At 34.9% G+C, this 16,534-nt stretch overlaps 1 protein-coding gene across 1 annotated transcript; it reads right to left on the reverse strand.

Moving 5' to 3' along the window:
• Nucleotides 1-2,916: 2,916 nt before the first annotated feature.
• LOC128556672 (ATP-dependent RNA helicase DHX33-like) lies at nucleotides 2,917-15,917 on the reverse strand. The gene is made up of 7 exons (XM_053542285.1): nucleotides 15,846-15,917; nucleotides 15,208-15,274; nucleotides 13,246-13,350; nucleotides 12,677-12,810; nucleotides 9,369-9,435; nucleotides 6,997-7,106; nucleotides 2,917-3,059 (listed from the first exon to the last, which is right to left on the reverse strand). Exons 1-7 carry the CDS (start codon nucleotides 15,911-15,913, stop codon nucleotides 2,981-2,983), a joined length of 630 nt encoding a protein of 209 aa, XP_053398260.1. The 5' UTR covers nucleotides 15,914-15,917; the 3' UTR covers nucleotides 2,917-2,980.
• Nucleotides 15,918-16,534: the final 617 nt, after the last annotated feature.

A 16,534-nucleotide genomic window follows, 5' to 3' on the forward strand; every position in this document is an offset into this window, starting at 1 on the left:
CTTTTAAAGAAATTGTCGATGGAAAGTGACCACACCCTCTGGGGGCCATATTTTTTGACGAATGAGAAAAATTTGAACACTTGTAGAAGGTCACACAAGGACAATTTGTGCGAAATTATTTTAAAATCGGACTAGCAGTTTCATACTAAAAAGATTTTCTAAGTTTCTACTATACATATAGGGAAAAGTGACCACGCTCTCTGGCGGCCATGTTTCGATGAATCATAATAATTTGAACAATACTGGTAGAGGGTCACATAAGGACCATTTTTGTACAGTTATTTTAAAATCGGACCAGCAGTTTCACACAAAATTTTAAAAATCTCCACTATAACCATATAGGGAAAAGTGACCACACAATCTGGCTGCCATGTTTTTTGACGAATCAGAATAATTTGAACAATCTTGGTAGAGGGTTACATAAAGACCATTTATGTAAAATTATTTTAAAATTAGACCAGCAGTTTCACACAAGAAAATTTTTTAAGTTTCCACCATATACATATAGGGAAAAGCGACCACACCCTCTGACAGCAATGTTTTTTGACGAATCAAAATAACTTGAACACTTGGTAGAGGGTCACACAAGGACCATTTGTGTAAAATCATTTTAAAATCAGGCCAGCAGTTTCACACAAGAAGATTTTTAAAATTTCCACTACATACGTATATGGAAAAGTGACCACGCCCCCTGGAGGCCATGTTTTTTTGACGAATCGGTATAATTTGAACAATCTTGGTAGAGGGTGACATAAGGACCATTTGTTTGAAATTATTTCAAAGTCGGACAATCGGTTTAAGAGAAGATGTTGTTTGAAGATTTTTCTATTTTTAGGTCTGGTGGCTCCTATGTGCAACCAAGCGGAATCTTTGACTAACGATGGTAGAGGACCACCCAAGGAACATCCAAGGCAATTTTCATCAAAATCCATTCAGTGGTTTTGGAGGAGATGTTGTTTAAACACAATCGTTGAAGACAGACGGACAGACACAGCGTGATCACAATAACTCAACATGAGCACTTTGTGCTCGGGTGAGCTAAAAAAAACTTGTACAAGGTATTGTTGGTGCTTTGACTTGTTGGTGCTTTAAAAGTTTTGTTTTGGTCCACTTTCTTGAGTACTATGAGTGTTGTAGCTTTTCAACTTTGCACACTTGTACATTGTCCTCTGGTAAGTAGTTTTAACACTTGTTTTTTTTTTAGATTTAGCATTTTCTGAAGATAGATTTATTGGTGCAGCAGACTTCAGTTTCTGCGAAACTTAAATTTCGAGAAAAAACTTGCAAACATGAATGAAAATTATTACAAGTTCCATTTACTAACAGTAGGTAGAATATACGAGGGTTGTCCCAGAAAATCGTAGACTTTTTTTATTTCGAAAATAAGCAATGCATCAAATAATTATTTTAACTGATGTTATTTCATTGTATACTCTACAGGACTATAGAGTTTAAAATTAAATATCTGTCATATTATTTGAGTATTTTTTAAATAATGGACAGTAATCAGTGCTATCGGCGCACGCTCAATTTTCCCACTACAAAAGAAGTGGTTTCCTTTTAAATTCATGTAACTTACCCGATATACATCTCAAAGGATTAAAATTTACATTGTCGTTAACGGCAATGTGTGGCACGTAACTATCTTGCATTTCAAGTCTTTGACATAACTAACATTAAAACAATGACGTAATTTTGAAAGTAATGATTGCACACCATTTCAGAAATTGTGACGTCAGATAATTTCGCAGCGCAGAAAATATTAATAAAAGTTTGCGTAGATCGCGATATGACCCCTTCACTAGTAAAACAAGGAATGGAAAATTCTGGAAGATTGACAAATGTTAGCAGGACACTTGTCTTTACATGACAAAATCGTTTGAAGGAAGGTTAGGCGAGTTATTCAAAGAGAGGGCAACATTTGCGCCGCAAACTTATCTGACGTCACGTTTCATTTCTGAAATGGCATGCGGCCATTACTTTAAAAATTTACATCACTATATTAACATAAGTGATGTCAAAGTCTTGAAACGCAACATAATTACACACCACATGTTACTCTTAATGATGATATAAATTTTAATCTTGTGAGATGTATATCGGGTAAGTTACATTAATCTAAAACGAAGCTGTTTAATGTTGGATTGGGAAAATTGAGCGTGCGCCGACTAGCACTGACTGCCGTCCATTATTTAAAAAGTACTCAAATTATATAACAGATATTTAATGTTAAACTCTATAGTTCTGTAGAGTATACAATGAATTAACATCTGTTAAAATAATTATTTGTTGTGTCGTTTATCTTTGAAATGATAAAAAGAAGTTCGCAATTTTCTGGGACAACCCTCGTAAACAATGATTTATCAGTGATGATAAAGTAACTCTGCACAGACGATATGTACCATACCACACAATGTATTATGTGAATTGCTTAAATCCTCATCAGTGTTGATGTAGAAAGAAAAAAAAGGAAACAAAATTTGCATACTGATTATTGTCTCTTCTTAGATCATACTGATCTCTCATAGTCACATACTTTATCACAGGTACATATTAAAATGCGGTTTGCATTTAATAAACATACTGCTTCGCTTAATCCTATAAAAATTTGTTTTAAACTGAATTGTTGCTTTTTCAATTGTATTTTCCAAACAAAGCATATTGTGGAATTAAAACATTCACAGTCGACAATTTTTCCTTGATATTAAATCAGTGAAATCAAACTGTAAAGGACAGGTAAAACTGCCATTCATGTTTTGTTAAAAAGTTGAAGTAAAAAATTCATCTCCCTGAGAAATAAAGGTTTCTGCCGGAAACCAAGAAATATCATGCCCATGAAATTAAATTATTTCACAGTATTGGTTTTCTCCAAAAAAAAGGAGTGCATTTTGTATGTTAAGTGAAAAAAAAACAAGCTTTTTATATTGTACATTTATTTCATTAGATTGATAACAAGTAAAGGTTAATAACTTACAACAACTCATCCACCAGGCTTTTCCTTCTTGAAGTAGGTAGGTGCCGTCTCATATAACCAGTCAGCATCCACGACACACAGATCCCTATAAAATTAAACAAAGAAAACTTTATATCTACACATATGATTTTGGACATTAAAGCTATTTTCCATGCCTAATATACTAACATTTCTCAATATCTGTGTTATCTAATATATCATACATTTTATGTGGTAAGACTAAATCATGTATGAGGGTTCGATTCCCTCCACAGACTAACAATGACGCTGGTGCAAAGTGGGCAGATTGTCTGTTGGCCCCACATGATTTTTTCTTACTAATTCAACCATTAAACTGCAGATGTCCCTTTTCTTTAATTTTTTGTATACTTGAAAGTAATTACAGTGTTCAAATGGTAACATACTACTTCAGATATTACTACATATTTTTGATGAAATGAATTTATCTTTTATTGGAGTTCATGCAAAACGAATCACATAACATGATCAGCAAATCCACAAAATGTGCCAGAAAAAAAAGTTCTTCCTTATATTGGCATTTTATCTTTTAAAACTTCAATAACATCATTTACATCTTAGTCATGTTAAAGCTCACTACAACTGTCATACACAGCTATTGAACAATGTTTGTCTACACACTTCATGAAGTAAGGCCAGCATTTTTTAATTTTCTGGTTTACGGGAGCGCCGACCCTAATTTTTGACAAAACAAAATAAAAATAAAAGTCATTTTCAGTTCTTTTATTTTCATTTTACCCGCCGACCGTCCATTATTGCTGCTGCCTAAAAAATAAAAGTTTAACTGTATGGTAGAGGTTTTTAATCTAGATCAGTAGACGTATGAAAAATGGCTGCCTGCATGAGTGTAAATTGTGTGAAATTAAATAGGAAAAATGTACAAGTTTACAGACAATAATCTTTGGAATAAGTTGGCAGAGATAACAAGTGTTGTAAACAAATTGGATCTGAGTAGAAATAACAGCACCTAAAGCTCAACATTAGGAGTAATCACCTACGAAAAATGGCCTTCACTATCAACGCTGTCCAGATACACAGACACTTGGGGGTCAGCACCCCTCCCCCTCCCCCTCCCATGCCGCCACTGACAACCTTCAGTCAATACATTTTTGTTTTTTAAAACAAACTGAGCACATGTCTTGATCATCCAACGACTTCTGTTACCATTTCAACATGTTTGAAAAATTCCCATACTCTATCAATGCTCAAAAAAACTAAAGACAACTTACTTCGCAATATAAACACGATTTTCTTGTCCAAGGAATAAGAGAATAGATCCCAGTTTGATGTTGCGTAGTCAAATTTACTACGCAGAGCCGGGACACAGAAGATATCGTTAGCGGTTAAAATAAAAAATACTTGCTTAGAAAATCAACAGCCGCGATGGTCGAGATAGTACAGACGCTGGGTTTGAAAGAACTTTTTTGGGCAGGGCCATGGGTTCGCTCCGCGCTTCGGGCATTCTTTTTTTTTTTCTAATATAATATTTTCATTTTCTTTTTAAACAATATATTTTCAAGATATAAAAAAACCTAAAAAAGGAGAGAAAAAGATCTCTCATAGCGCGGAGCGAACCCGCGGCCCTGCCCAAAAATAAGGTCACAGAACCAGTGTCTGTACTCTCTCGGCCACCGCGGCAGTTGACATCACGGGCGAGTATTTTTATTTTAACCACTAACGATATTGTCTGTGTCCCGGCTCTGTGTAGTAAATTTGACATCAAGCTGGGATCTATTCTCCTATTCCTTGGACAAGCTAGTTTGTGTTGAAAACGCTCGGAGTAAGTTGTCTTTAGTTTTTCTGAGCATTGATAGCATATGGGAGATTTTTTAAACATATTGAAATGGTAACAGAAGTTGTTGTATGATCGAGACATGTGCACAGTTTGATTTAAAAAGTGAAAATATATTGGTTGAAGGTTGGCAGGGGCGGATTGGGAGGGGGGACAGGTTCTGACCCCCAAGTGTCTGTGTCCAGATGTAGAAAAATTATCTGGCGTATCACATGTACGAGATTTGTTGTCTGTATATTATAACTGGACAACGATCAAATTCATGTGGGACTGTCAGAAAAATACTTCAATTGATAAAGAAGGAAAGAAACATGGCAAAATGGAAGAGCAAAAGTGAGTATCAACTTGCTAAACACATTTTTTTTACTTTGAAGTCTTGAGGGTAAGAGAAGAAAAAATCACTAATACCACAATTTTCAGTTCTGTTTAAAGAAAGTGCAATTTCAATGTAAAATGACACATCTTCCTGCAAAAGCTTGACAATGATAAATGTGATAAAAGATTCAAACTGGTCAAAATAATTGGACAGTCAGAATAATGGTTGTTTATTATTTGTGATGGGCAATCTACCGAGTGGAGATATTGGCCATATGAAAAGATTTTCTCAATATTTCCTAGGATCACGTCAAATTAGGTTGACTATCCAGGTACTGTAACTCAAAAGATAATTATCAAACATGAAACTGCCAGCAATATTCTCATGTTCATTTTTAAAAGTATACCAATAAAATCTGTAAGAGGACCCTTTGTAAGTATGCTCAAACACTACACACCGCATGTGCCTTTGACACTGAGGAACACATAATGACATATCCAGTAATAAATGTTTTTTTCAGACTCATAACTTACTAATTCCAAGTCCCATCTCAGTGAAGAATCTTATAAATCTCCGATAATGTTGTTTGAACATCAGCCTATAAGGTTATTATTTTGTGCATATTTTAGCTGAACCAAAATTCAGATTGTTTTGGCTTGTCATACAAATTATAAGGTGGCACTGACAGTTGGCAAAATATAAAACAATATTCAAGCCACTGAAACTTAACCAAAGCAATTTAATTTTAAAGCCAGTGTGCATTTATAAATATTTATCAGTTTGTAATTTTTCATTTCTAGTATGATAATGCCTGTCTTTTGAGACTGAATATCCAGCCAGCTACATGTAATATGCATGTATGCAGGATGCAGATCTACAGTAGTCATTGCATATCGGATCCCCATTTTAATAGCAGTTTTTATTCGTGTTTGTACAATAAACATTATGCAGTGTTCTTACGATATGACAATGTCAACTGTGGTATATGCATATTTTATTACGAAAAATGTTTCCACAAGTTGCCTAATTTTACTACAAAATAGATACATACAAAAACACAAATATTGCACTTTTCATGAAAATGGCACTTTTCATACAAGCTACACATAAAAAAGCAACAGTATACTGAGATGATGAGATATAAACCAGTTCAGAATAGTTCATTTGTTAGTGTGTATGCAACTGAAGCTTGCAAGCTTTCGTTTTTTGTGGTTTACAAAAAATAAAAAAAAATGTATCCTTTTGGACATTTTATTTTTATTTATTTGGTCGACTGCTCAAAATTGGGACTTTTATTTTTATTTTTATTTGTCCCCCCGACCCAAATTTTTTGAAAAATCTCCCGTAAACCAGAAAATAAAAAAATGTTGGCCTAAGGTGTCATATGGCATCACCATTAAAGTCTATTAGATATTGTGAAATCATTGTTGGTTATGGAGGACTTATTTTTGTGGAGTTCATGGTTATTTAAATCCATGAAATTAAAACCCAAATGAATGAATGTAAGTCTCTATTCTTTAACTTCTAAAATGCCAAATACAAGAATTCATGCCCCAACAAAATAGCTGTTTTGGCATGGGCATAAAATTAAATGATATCACAGTATACTAGTATGTTTCTTATCAAATTGTAGATTATAAAACAGTACCATTTCTAACCAAGAAATTAAAGTGATGTAAGATGTCTTCAAATTTCAAAAAACTCCTACTACACCTACTGAAGACCTGTAGCATTTATATATATGTAATTTATCATTGGTTCTTGCAAAACTTGAGAAGACATTTTCTTTTAAAAGTGACAGAATTTGTGAAAAAAAAAGACACAAAAATAACGTTCACCAGGACATTCAGGAAAAGGAATTTAACAACAATTTCAATGAAAGTGTAGTAATAATACCTCATGTAGCATTTAGTAGTCTGTACAAGTTCATTATAGATGACATATGCAGGTTTACAATGGAACAAGGCTGATGATGGATGTATGGTAACTGATTTCCTCGTTGATAACTGAAAATGAAGAAGTTACAGATAAGTAACATATTACACGGTTATTAACTAGCAAGCCATACAATATTTTCTGATGTCAACAGGCAGGAAGACATACTGACAAAGGCGAACTTGTTGCTCGACAAGTGTATATTTTGTTTCTCTGATTGTGTACTGGACAATGAGATACTGTTTATTTATAGGTTATATGATAAAAAAAAATTTTATGCCACCAAAGGTGGGCATATTAAAATCGCACTGTCCGTGCCTGCGTGCGTTCAGTAAATTCTTGTCTGGGCTGTAACTCTTCCATCCATAAAGGGATTTTGAAAGAACTTGGCATAAATGTTGACCATAATGAGACGATGTGTCATGTGCAAGATCCAGACCCCTAGCTTTAAGGTCAAGGTCACACTTACAAGTCAAAGGTTAACAGGGTATGTTTCATGTCCGGTCCATAACTCTGCCATTCATTAAGGGATTTGAAATTACTTGGCATAAATGTTCACCATAATGAGACGACATGTCATGAGCAAGTTCCAGACCCCAAGCTCCAAGGTCAAGGTCACACTTAGAGGTCAAAGGTTAATATGGTCTGTTTCTTGTCCGGTCCATAACTCTGCCATTGATGAAGGGATTTTGAAGTTACTTGGCATAAATGTTCTCTATAATGAGATGAGGTGTCAAGTACAAGACCTAGACCCCTAGCTCCAAGGTCAAGGTCACACTTAGAAGTCAAAGGTGTTTCTTGTCTGGTCCATAACTCTACCATTTATCAAGGGATTTGAAAATAATTTGACACAAATGTTAACCATATTGAGATGTGTCACACTTATGACCGAGGCCTCTAAGGTCACAAAATGATCAGGGATCATCCTACATGGCGATTTGAGGGATATCGTCACTGTAAAGTCGGCCACTTCACCTAATTATCGCCTCCTGGCGAAATCCAAATCGCAGAGTTTTTCAGAGTTTTGTAGTCTGTTTATTTAAAGTTGTAAAACTTGATGCATATTCTAGATTAAATTACCGATAAATCCATGGTCAACCCTGCCTACCCGCCCGTCAAACTTCAACCAATCATAGCGTTGTTATCCCACGGTAGTTAATCAATGATATTGTAAGCTGCCGCCATTTTGAAAATTTTCAATCGGCGTGTAAAAAGCCGATAAACTTAACTAGTGCATAATCTTATGCATCAATTGTATAATATTTCTTGATTTTATTAAAAATTGCTTCAAAAATTATTTCAAATACGGCCAATTTCTGTAAATGAATTGCCCAGGCGCTGTGGATAAAAAACGATTCCGCGGACGTCTGAACTGCCATACAAAATATTGTTAAAAGATCACCAATATCTACAAGTTTGGCATTATTTTCGAAAAAGGATTAATAAATAAATCAATTAATTGTATAAATCTGAACAAGTTGATGCAAGAATCGGGCATTTTTAAAGCACGAGAATTGAATCATAAATGAAAACTTTCACGCCGTTTCGATCGTGCACCTGATAAATGTATGAGTTTCGGACGCGTAGATTTCAGATAAAAATTTAAAGGCGACTTTTTCACAGCTCAGTTTGTACTTTATTAATGATTTAGAAATTCATGAAAATAATAATGCAATATTCAATTTCCTTAAATAATATCTGTTTATAAGTTATCTAGCAACACTCATAGAAAGTGGATATATAGGCAGGAAACTGAATACTATGCCAAATCTTCTTCTTAAATTGCTCAATTCTCCCTAAATTCTGTGGAGAAGAAGTCACTTCTCCCTAAAATTTTGACCTAGGATGACCCCTGAATGATACGTGATTTTTTGCAAATACAACTGTGGCATTCTTGGGCCTACTTCGGGGGCATTTGTCACCAATAGTGACAGCTCTTGTTTCTCACTAAAAAGAAATATGCTGGGACCCCCGCCCCTAAACCCCTCTTCCCCCTCCTCACCAAAAAGCAGAAACATCTCCGGAATGAACAAATGTCATCATTTGTAGCAAGTTCCTCCTATTCAAGATAAACATTCCAGACAAAAAATCCCCCTTTTATACTCATTTGGCCTCTGACATAATTTGGATTAGATATAGTGTATGTTGCAAAATTCTTTTTTGTTGTGAAAGGACATATCAAGTGTCACGATGCCATAAATATTATACATATTTGAGACCTTCCTTGTTTCTTACTACAGAAAATGGACTCAGAATATCATTAGGCCTGACTTGTTTTGTATCTGTATTTCTTCAGACTATCAGTTTAATAAAACACACCTTTAATAACTTACAGACATGTATTCTCCTTCCTTCTGCAGTTCTGCTGAATTCATGAAAAATCCAGTAGCTAAACATTTCCTGTAAAAGAGAGAATATCCTTTACATACAGTTTACAAAAATGGTACATTGCAAATTAACCTTCATTTACAACTTTAAGTGATGATATCAACACCGTCAGGTTATTTGTTTTAAAGACAACATTTTAAACAACAAAATATTTCAAACAAATATAGCTTGTCAGAGTGGTACCACAAGTAGAATATTGATCTACTTATCTAAACATCTGGGTCCAAACTCATCCTCTAAAGTCTAGTCTTAGACAGACATTAAAGCACTAAATTTTTCTTTTGCTCTATCATTGTCAAATATGCACAGATTGTAATGGAACTTGGCAGAAATCTTCATTCTGCTGCTAATGATGACTCAGCAAAATTTTTGCAGTATAAATATGCTATATAGTTTTGAAAAACTGAACACTTGTCTTCCTAAAATTTTCCGTTTCAGACTTTAAACAGTAATGATTACGAGCCGAAGAGCTCGAGTCCTAGGCAATGAAATTGTCTGAAGGAGGATTTGACATTAAAGAGTATGTCTGGCATCATTTATCTTTCACACCTGATTCATAAAGGGAAGTTGCCATTTATCGCAGGAAATCAATGTAGTACTGATATGCATTCAAGGTAAATTGAATGCCATCACATAAACAATGAAATCAAGTTGAAACATGGCATTAAATTTAATGCTACTTGTCAGAAATGGCATGAAAATTTAGAATATCTTGATTTCTGCAGAACTATAAAATGTGTGTCTAAGTCTGATAAATAACAACAGAAGTGAAAACCATTAATAAATATCAGTAAAAAAAACATTATATATTGATTACATATATCATAAAAAAGAATCTCCCACATTTTACTCCTTTTCAATGATACTTTTAAAAAGTTAATGCCAGTTGGTTCCTGCCAAGACCAGCTTTACCAAAATAAATTACTGAAAAAAAAAACTTTCATTTTATCAAGACAAGAGGACCATGATGGTCCTGAATCGCTCACCTCTTCCCACATGACCCAGTTTTGAGTATGACATCGTTTTTTCTACTATTTGACATAGTGACCTAGTTTTTGAGCTCATGTGACCCAGTTTTGAACTTGACCTAGATATTATCAAGATAAAAATTCTCTCCAATTTTCATGCAGATCCATTGAAAAATATGGTCTCTAGAGAGGTCACAAGGTTTTTCTATTATTTGACCTATTGACCTAGTTTTCGAAGGTACGTGACCCTGTTTTAAAATTTACCTAGATATCATCAAGGTGAACATTCTCACTAATTTTCATGAAGATCTCATGAAAAATATGGCCTCTAGAGAGGTCACAAGGTTTTTCTATTTTTAGACCTACTGGCCTAGTTTTTGACCGCACGTGACCCAGTTTCAAAACTGACCTGGATATCATCAAGGTGAACATTCAGATCAATTTTCATGAAGATACACTGAAAAATATGGCCTCTAGAGAGGTCAAAAGATTTTTCTAATTTTAGACCTACTGACCTAGTTTTTGACCGCAGTTGATCCAGTTTCAAACCTGACCTAGATATCATCAAGATGAACATTCAGACCAACTTTCATACAGATCCCATAAAAAGTATGGCCTCTAGAGAGGTCACAAGGTTTTTTTTATTATTTGACCTACTGACCTAGTTTTTTAAGGCACGTGACCCAGTTTCTAAACTGACCTAGATATTATCAAAGTGAACATTCTGACCAATTTTCATGAAGATCCATTCAAGGGTATGGCCTCTAGAGAGGTCACAAGGTTTTTCTATTTCAAGACCTACTGACCTAGTTTTTGATCGCAGTTGACCCAGTTTCAAACTTGACCTATATATCATCAAGATAAACATTCAGACCAACTTTCATACAGATCCCATGAAAAATATGGCCTCTACAGAGGTCACAACATTTTTTCATTATTTGACCTACTGACCTACTTTTTGAAGGCACGTGACCCACTTTCGAACCTGATCTAGACATCATCAAGATGAACATTCTGACCAAATTTTATGGAGATCCATTCACAAGTCTGTCCTCTAGAGAGGTCACAAGGTTTTTTCTATTTTTAGACCTACTGACCTAGTTTTTGACCGCACATGACCCTGTTTCGAACTTGACCTAGATATCATCAAGATATCTTCAAGATGAACATTCTGACCAAATTTCATACAAATCCCATGAAAAATATGACCTTTAGAGAGGTCACAAGGTTTTTCTATTATTTGACCTACTGACCTAGTTTTAGACGGCACGTGACCCACTTTCGAACTTGACCTAGATATCATCAAGATGAACATTCAGACCAACTTTCATGAAGATCTCATGAAAAATATGGTCTCTAGAGAGGTCACAAGGTTTTTCTATTATTTGACCTACTGACCTAGTTTTTGAAGGCACGTGACCCAATTTCGAACTTGTCCTAGATATCATCAAGGTGAACGTTCTGATCAATTTTCATGAAGATCTCATGAAATACCGTATATGGCCTCTAGAGAGGTCACAAGGTTTTTCTATTTTTAGACCTACTGACCTAGTTTTTGACCGCACGTGACCCAGTTTCGAACTTGACCTAGATATCATCAAGATGAACATTCAGACCAACTTTCATACAGATCCCATAAAAAATATGGCCTTTATAGAGGTCACAAGGTTTTTCTATTATTTGACCTACTGACCTAGTTTTTGATGGCACGTGACCCAGTTTCGAACTTGATCTAGATCTCATCAAGGTGAACGTTCTGACCAATTTTCATGAAGATCTTGTGAAAGATATGGCCTCTAGAGAGGTCACAAGGTTTTTCTATTTTTAGACCTACTGACCTAGTTTTTGAAGTCACGTGACCCAGTTTCCAACCTGACCTAGATATCATCAAGGTGAACATTCTGACCAATTTTCATCAAGATTTCATGAAATATATGGCCTCTAGAGAGGTCACAAGGTTTTTCTATTTTTAGACCTACTGACCTAGTTTTTGACCGCACGTGACCCAGTTTCGAACTTGACCTAGATATCATCAAGATGAACATTCTGACCATCTTTCACAAAGATCCGACTGAAAATGTGACCTCTAGAGTGGTCACAAGCAAAAGTTTACGGACGCATGGACGCACGCACTGACGCACAGAGGGACGACGGACACCGCGCGATCACAAAAGCTCACCTTGTCACTTTGTGACAGGTGAGCTAAAAAGCATGAACATATCACTTTAAATCCACATAAAACATACAAATTATTTTTGAGATGGATAACTCTCCTAGAACAATACCTGATAGAGGCTGTATCATGACCACATGTATTGAGAGGTAGTTCTTGTCTGACACATATATCCCTGAGCTGCCGTCGTACATCAAACACTGTCCGCATGTTTCTCATGTTGATAAAATTCTCTTTACACCATCCCTATAAAAAGAAAATAATTTCTTCATGTCACCTTCTCAACATAAAATAACTCATAAGAAATAATCCATTACTGGAACTTTTTAATTTGAACATATTCAGCAATAATTTAATGATGTGTTATCGAAATGAATGGAGGACACCATAAAGGTTTATTGTGGTTAAACGTTTTAATTTACCTGCTAATAGTGCATTTTACCATTAGACATCATAAAAACATGTATAGTTATCATAAGAGGATTTCAATTTTCCCGTACTAAAGTCTTTTAGAAAACAATTTATAATGGAAATTCATCACAGGAAACATAAAGGAGTGTGTTATGGTTATGATATTTCTTACAAATCAAAAATCAAACACTGAACTATTTAACTGGTTTTTAGTTAGAATCTTCTCCCTATATCTAAAATTTCTTACATAAAATACTGTAATTATCCTACCTTGTTTCCATTAACACCTTTATAAGCCCTGAATACATTAAGTAGTGTTATATGGTCACCTTCACTTGACATAAACTTCTGCCTTACAGCTACAGCTTGCTCCCTCTGTAATTAAAGAAAAAACTTTCTTAAACCTGCACACTGAGCTCATATTTTTACACAAAGAAATAACACTGGCTTGAGTATCGATGTCTGAAGTACCCCAGCTGGCTCGAACAATACATAACATTGTAGTCCTTGGCCATATTCCTAATATTTTGTAGTTTGGATCCCTTGAAACCTTGGACAGCTCGAACATTATGCTCATCCTTCTGCATCCTTAAAAAATCAGTGTTTTTCAGTCAAACTTCATTCACTGCAACTTGACAGGGCCAGAAATATTTGTTGGAGTTATCGCCAATCTGAGCCATCAAGCAATACACATTATATAGGGATTTTGCCAGAACTTAATGATTGTGAACAAAGGGTGGTGTTTGAATTATCAAGTTCAAGTAAACGAAGTTCAACTTTACTGTTTTATTACTATGCTCAAATCAGCCTGGCTGTCATACTATTACTGTTTCTTTTAATTCCCCCCAAAAAGTAAACACAATTTTAGACTGCAAGAACCCAAATTTCATGTAATCCACATGTGTGCTGCTTAACTGAAATAATACTGTGAAATCATAACTAGTTGCTGGAGACACTTTATTACATGTTTTGTTTTTCAGTAAATTATCAAAAAATATAACATTGAACTATATATATAGTAATTTCAATGTGAAAAATATATATAAGATATATTTTAGGGGTACAGAACTACAAAATGGGTAGAGATTGGTTAAAAAACTTTCAAAAACAAGAAAAAAAAGAAAATCTGTTTGATTAACATGAAAGATCAAACACCAGATCTTGCATTTTCACTTTTGCTATGACAAACCTGAATATACTGTATCCATTGTTCTCTTAGTAGAAGTTAGATTAGTTTGATCTTACATGAAAACAAATTTCTTCATTTACATAAAGTTTTACATAAAATAAATATATGAAATTGAAACATAAGAGTGAAAAGCAATATAAAAGATCTTTGACCTCTAAGTGTGACCTTGACTTTGGACCTAATGACCTGGGCTGTGCGCTCTGCATGTCATCTGGATGAGGTCAACAACTGATGTTAGTTTTTTAAATTAATTTAAGAAGTTTAGAAGATATAGAGTAGACACAAATTTGAGCTATTTGATCTTTGACCTCTTGATCCTAGTGATCTGGGCTGTGCACTCTGCATACTTTCTTCATGAGGCAAATAATTGATGCTAGTGTTATGAAAATCCTTCTAGTAGTTAAAATGAAATTAGCAGACAAAAATTTAAGCTATCTGATCTTTGACCTCCAAGTGCAACTCTTATCTTGGACCTTATGAGCTGGGTTGTGTGCTCTGCCCATCACCTTGATGAGGTAATCATTTGACTTTGTTTTATGAAAATCTTCCAAGTAGTTTAGAAGATACAGAGCAGACACACAGTTCGAGGTATTTGGCATTTGACCTCCAAGAGTGGCCTTTTGAACTGAATGATGCAGGTTGCGCCCTCTGCATGTTGCCCTGACAAGGTAATATTTGATGCTAGTTCTATGACAATCACCAAGTGGTTTAGAAGATACAGAATGCAGCTATCTGACTTCTGATCTCCAAGTGTGTCCCTGACTTTGAACCCAGTGACCGCCTCCCCCCTCTCCCATATACAATTTCATTACAGTAACACATTTATTTCAAAATTTTGCTTATAGATATATAAAGTAATCCATATGTTACATCTTTCCATTACAATCTCAATTTAGTCTAACTGGTATAACAGTGTATAATTCTAGTTGCACTTTATATGCTCAATGTATTCATATACTCTTCTACTTTTTACTGTGACTATACAGGGGCCACTTTATCATTGTTTCACCTTTTGTACAATAAAAATTCTCTTAGATACTTACTCTGCTTTGTGGAGTATAAAGAACAGAGTCCACAGACAGCAGTGACACTATAGTCAGAATCTCCTCTCTGTAACATTAAAAATAATCAGTATGTTAAAATTGAAAGTCCATAATGCAAGAATACTTCATGTAAAAACATCTTTAATTCCCCACAACATACTCAAGCTATACAGCTTGTCACCTTGCATTTATTCGCATATTTTATAGAGCTGTCAGTCCACCATATAATTTCTTTCTGAAGTTCAAATTTAAATAAAAGACCCTTACTTAAGCATATTTTTGTGTAGGTCATGCAAAGCCTGTGATATTGTCCACATAGTGGACGAGACCCGCCAGAGTTCTCTTCAAGAAGAGTACTGCAAGAATCTTTCAATGGCTGAAGGATCAGATTGATATACATGTATCTGGCTTGAGGGTAGCTGTTTAAGTGTAATGAGGCTCTCTGAAAACACAGAAAATTCTGGCTGGCATGCAAGAAAGAAATGCTATAATCTCAATCTGATAGAACTGTTCCTTCTGCACGTAACTTGGCTGTTTCTTGACTTTTTGTGATTTTCTACCATAACAAAATATATTTTACTAAGCTTTAAATTTCACACAAGCTGACTGTGGCTGAAATTCCATTATCAAAGACTTACAAACATTTGAAATCTTTGGCTGATATAATGGCCTTTGACATTCTAGGGTCAAGTGGAAATTCTGCCATCTGTTTGCCTTGTGACCTCTCTAGAGGCCATACTTTTCAATGGATCTTCATGAAAATTGGTCAGAATGTCCACCTTGATGATATCTAGGTCAAGTTTGAAACTGGGTCATGTGCCTTCAAAAACTAGGTCATAAGGTCAAATAATAGAAAAACATTGTGACCTCTCTAGAGGCAATATTTATCATGTGATCTGAATGAAAGTTAGTCTAAATACTTCTCTTGATGATATCTAGGTCAAGTTTGAAACTGGGTCAACTGCGGTCAAAAACTAGGTCAGTAGGTCTAAAAATAGAAAAACCTTATGACCTCCCTAGAGGCCATATTTTTCAATGAATCTTCATGAAAATTAGTCAGGATTTTCACCTTGATGATATCCAGGTCAATTTCAAAACTGGGTCAACTGTGGTCAAAACCAGGTCAGTAGTTCTAAAAATAGAAAAACATTGTGACCTCCCTAGAGGCCATATTTTTCAATGGATCTTCATGAAAATTGGTCAGAATGTTCATCTTGATGATATCTAGGGCAAGTTCGGAACTTGTCATGTGCTGTCAAAAACTAGGTCAGTAGGTCTAAAAATAGAAAAACCTTGTGACCTCTCTAGAGTCCATACTTTTCAATTG

The sequence above is a fragment of the Mercenaria mercenaria genome, chromosome 4 (genome assembly GCF_021730395.1).
Source record: "Mercenaria mercenaria strain notata chromosome 4, MADL_Memer_1, whole genome shotgun sequence".
In the NCBI taxonomy this organism is placed as follows: domain Eukaryota; kingdom Metazoa; phylum Mollusca; class Bivalvia; order Venerida; family Veneridae; genus Mercenaria; species Mercenaria mercenaria.

Excerpts from the sequence above, each read along its gene's own strand:
- LOC128556672 (XM_053542285.1), bottom strand. The coding sequence starts at position 15,913 with ATGGCAGAATTTCCACTTGACCCTAGAATGTCAAAGGCCATTATATCA. Across the intron at positions 15,275-15,845 it reads GCCAAAGATTTCAAATGTTT|AGAGGAGATTCTGACTATAG; the intron begins GTAAGTCTTTGA and ends TTAATGTTACAG. Across the intron at positions 7,107-9,368 it reads AGGAAGGAGAATACATGTCT|TTATCAACGAGGAAATCAGT; the intron begins GTAAGTTATTAA and ends CTTCATTTTCAG.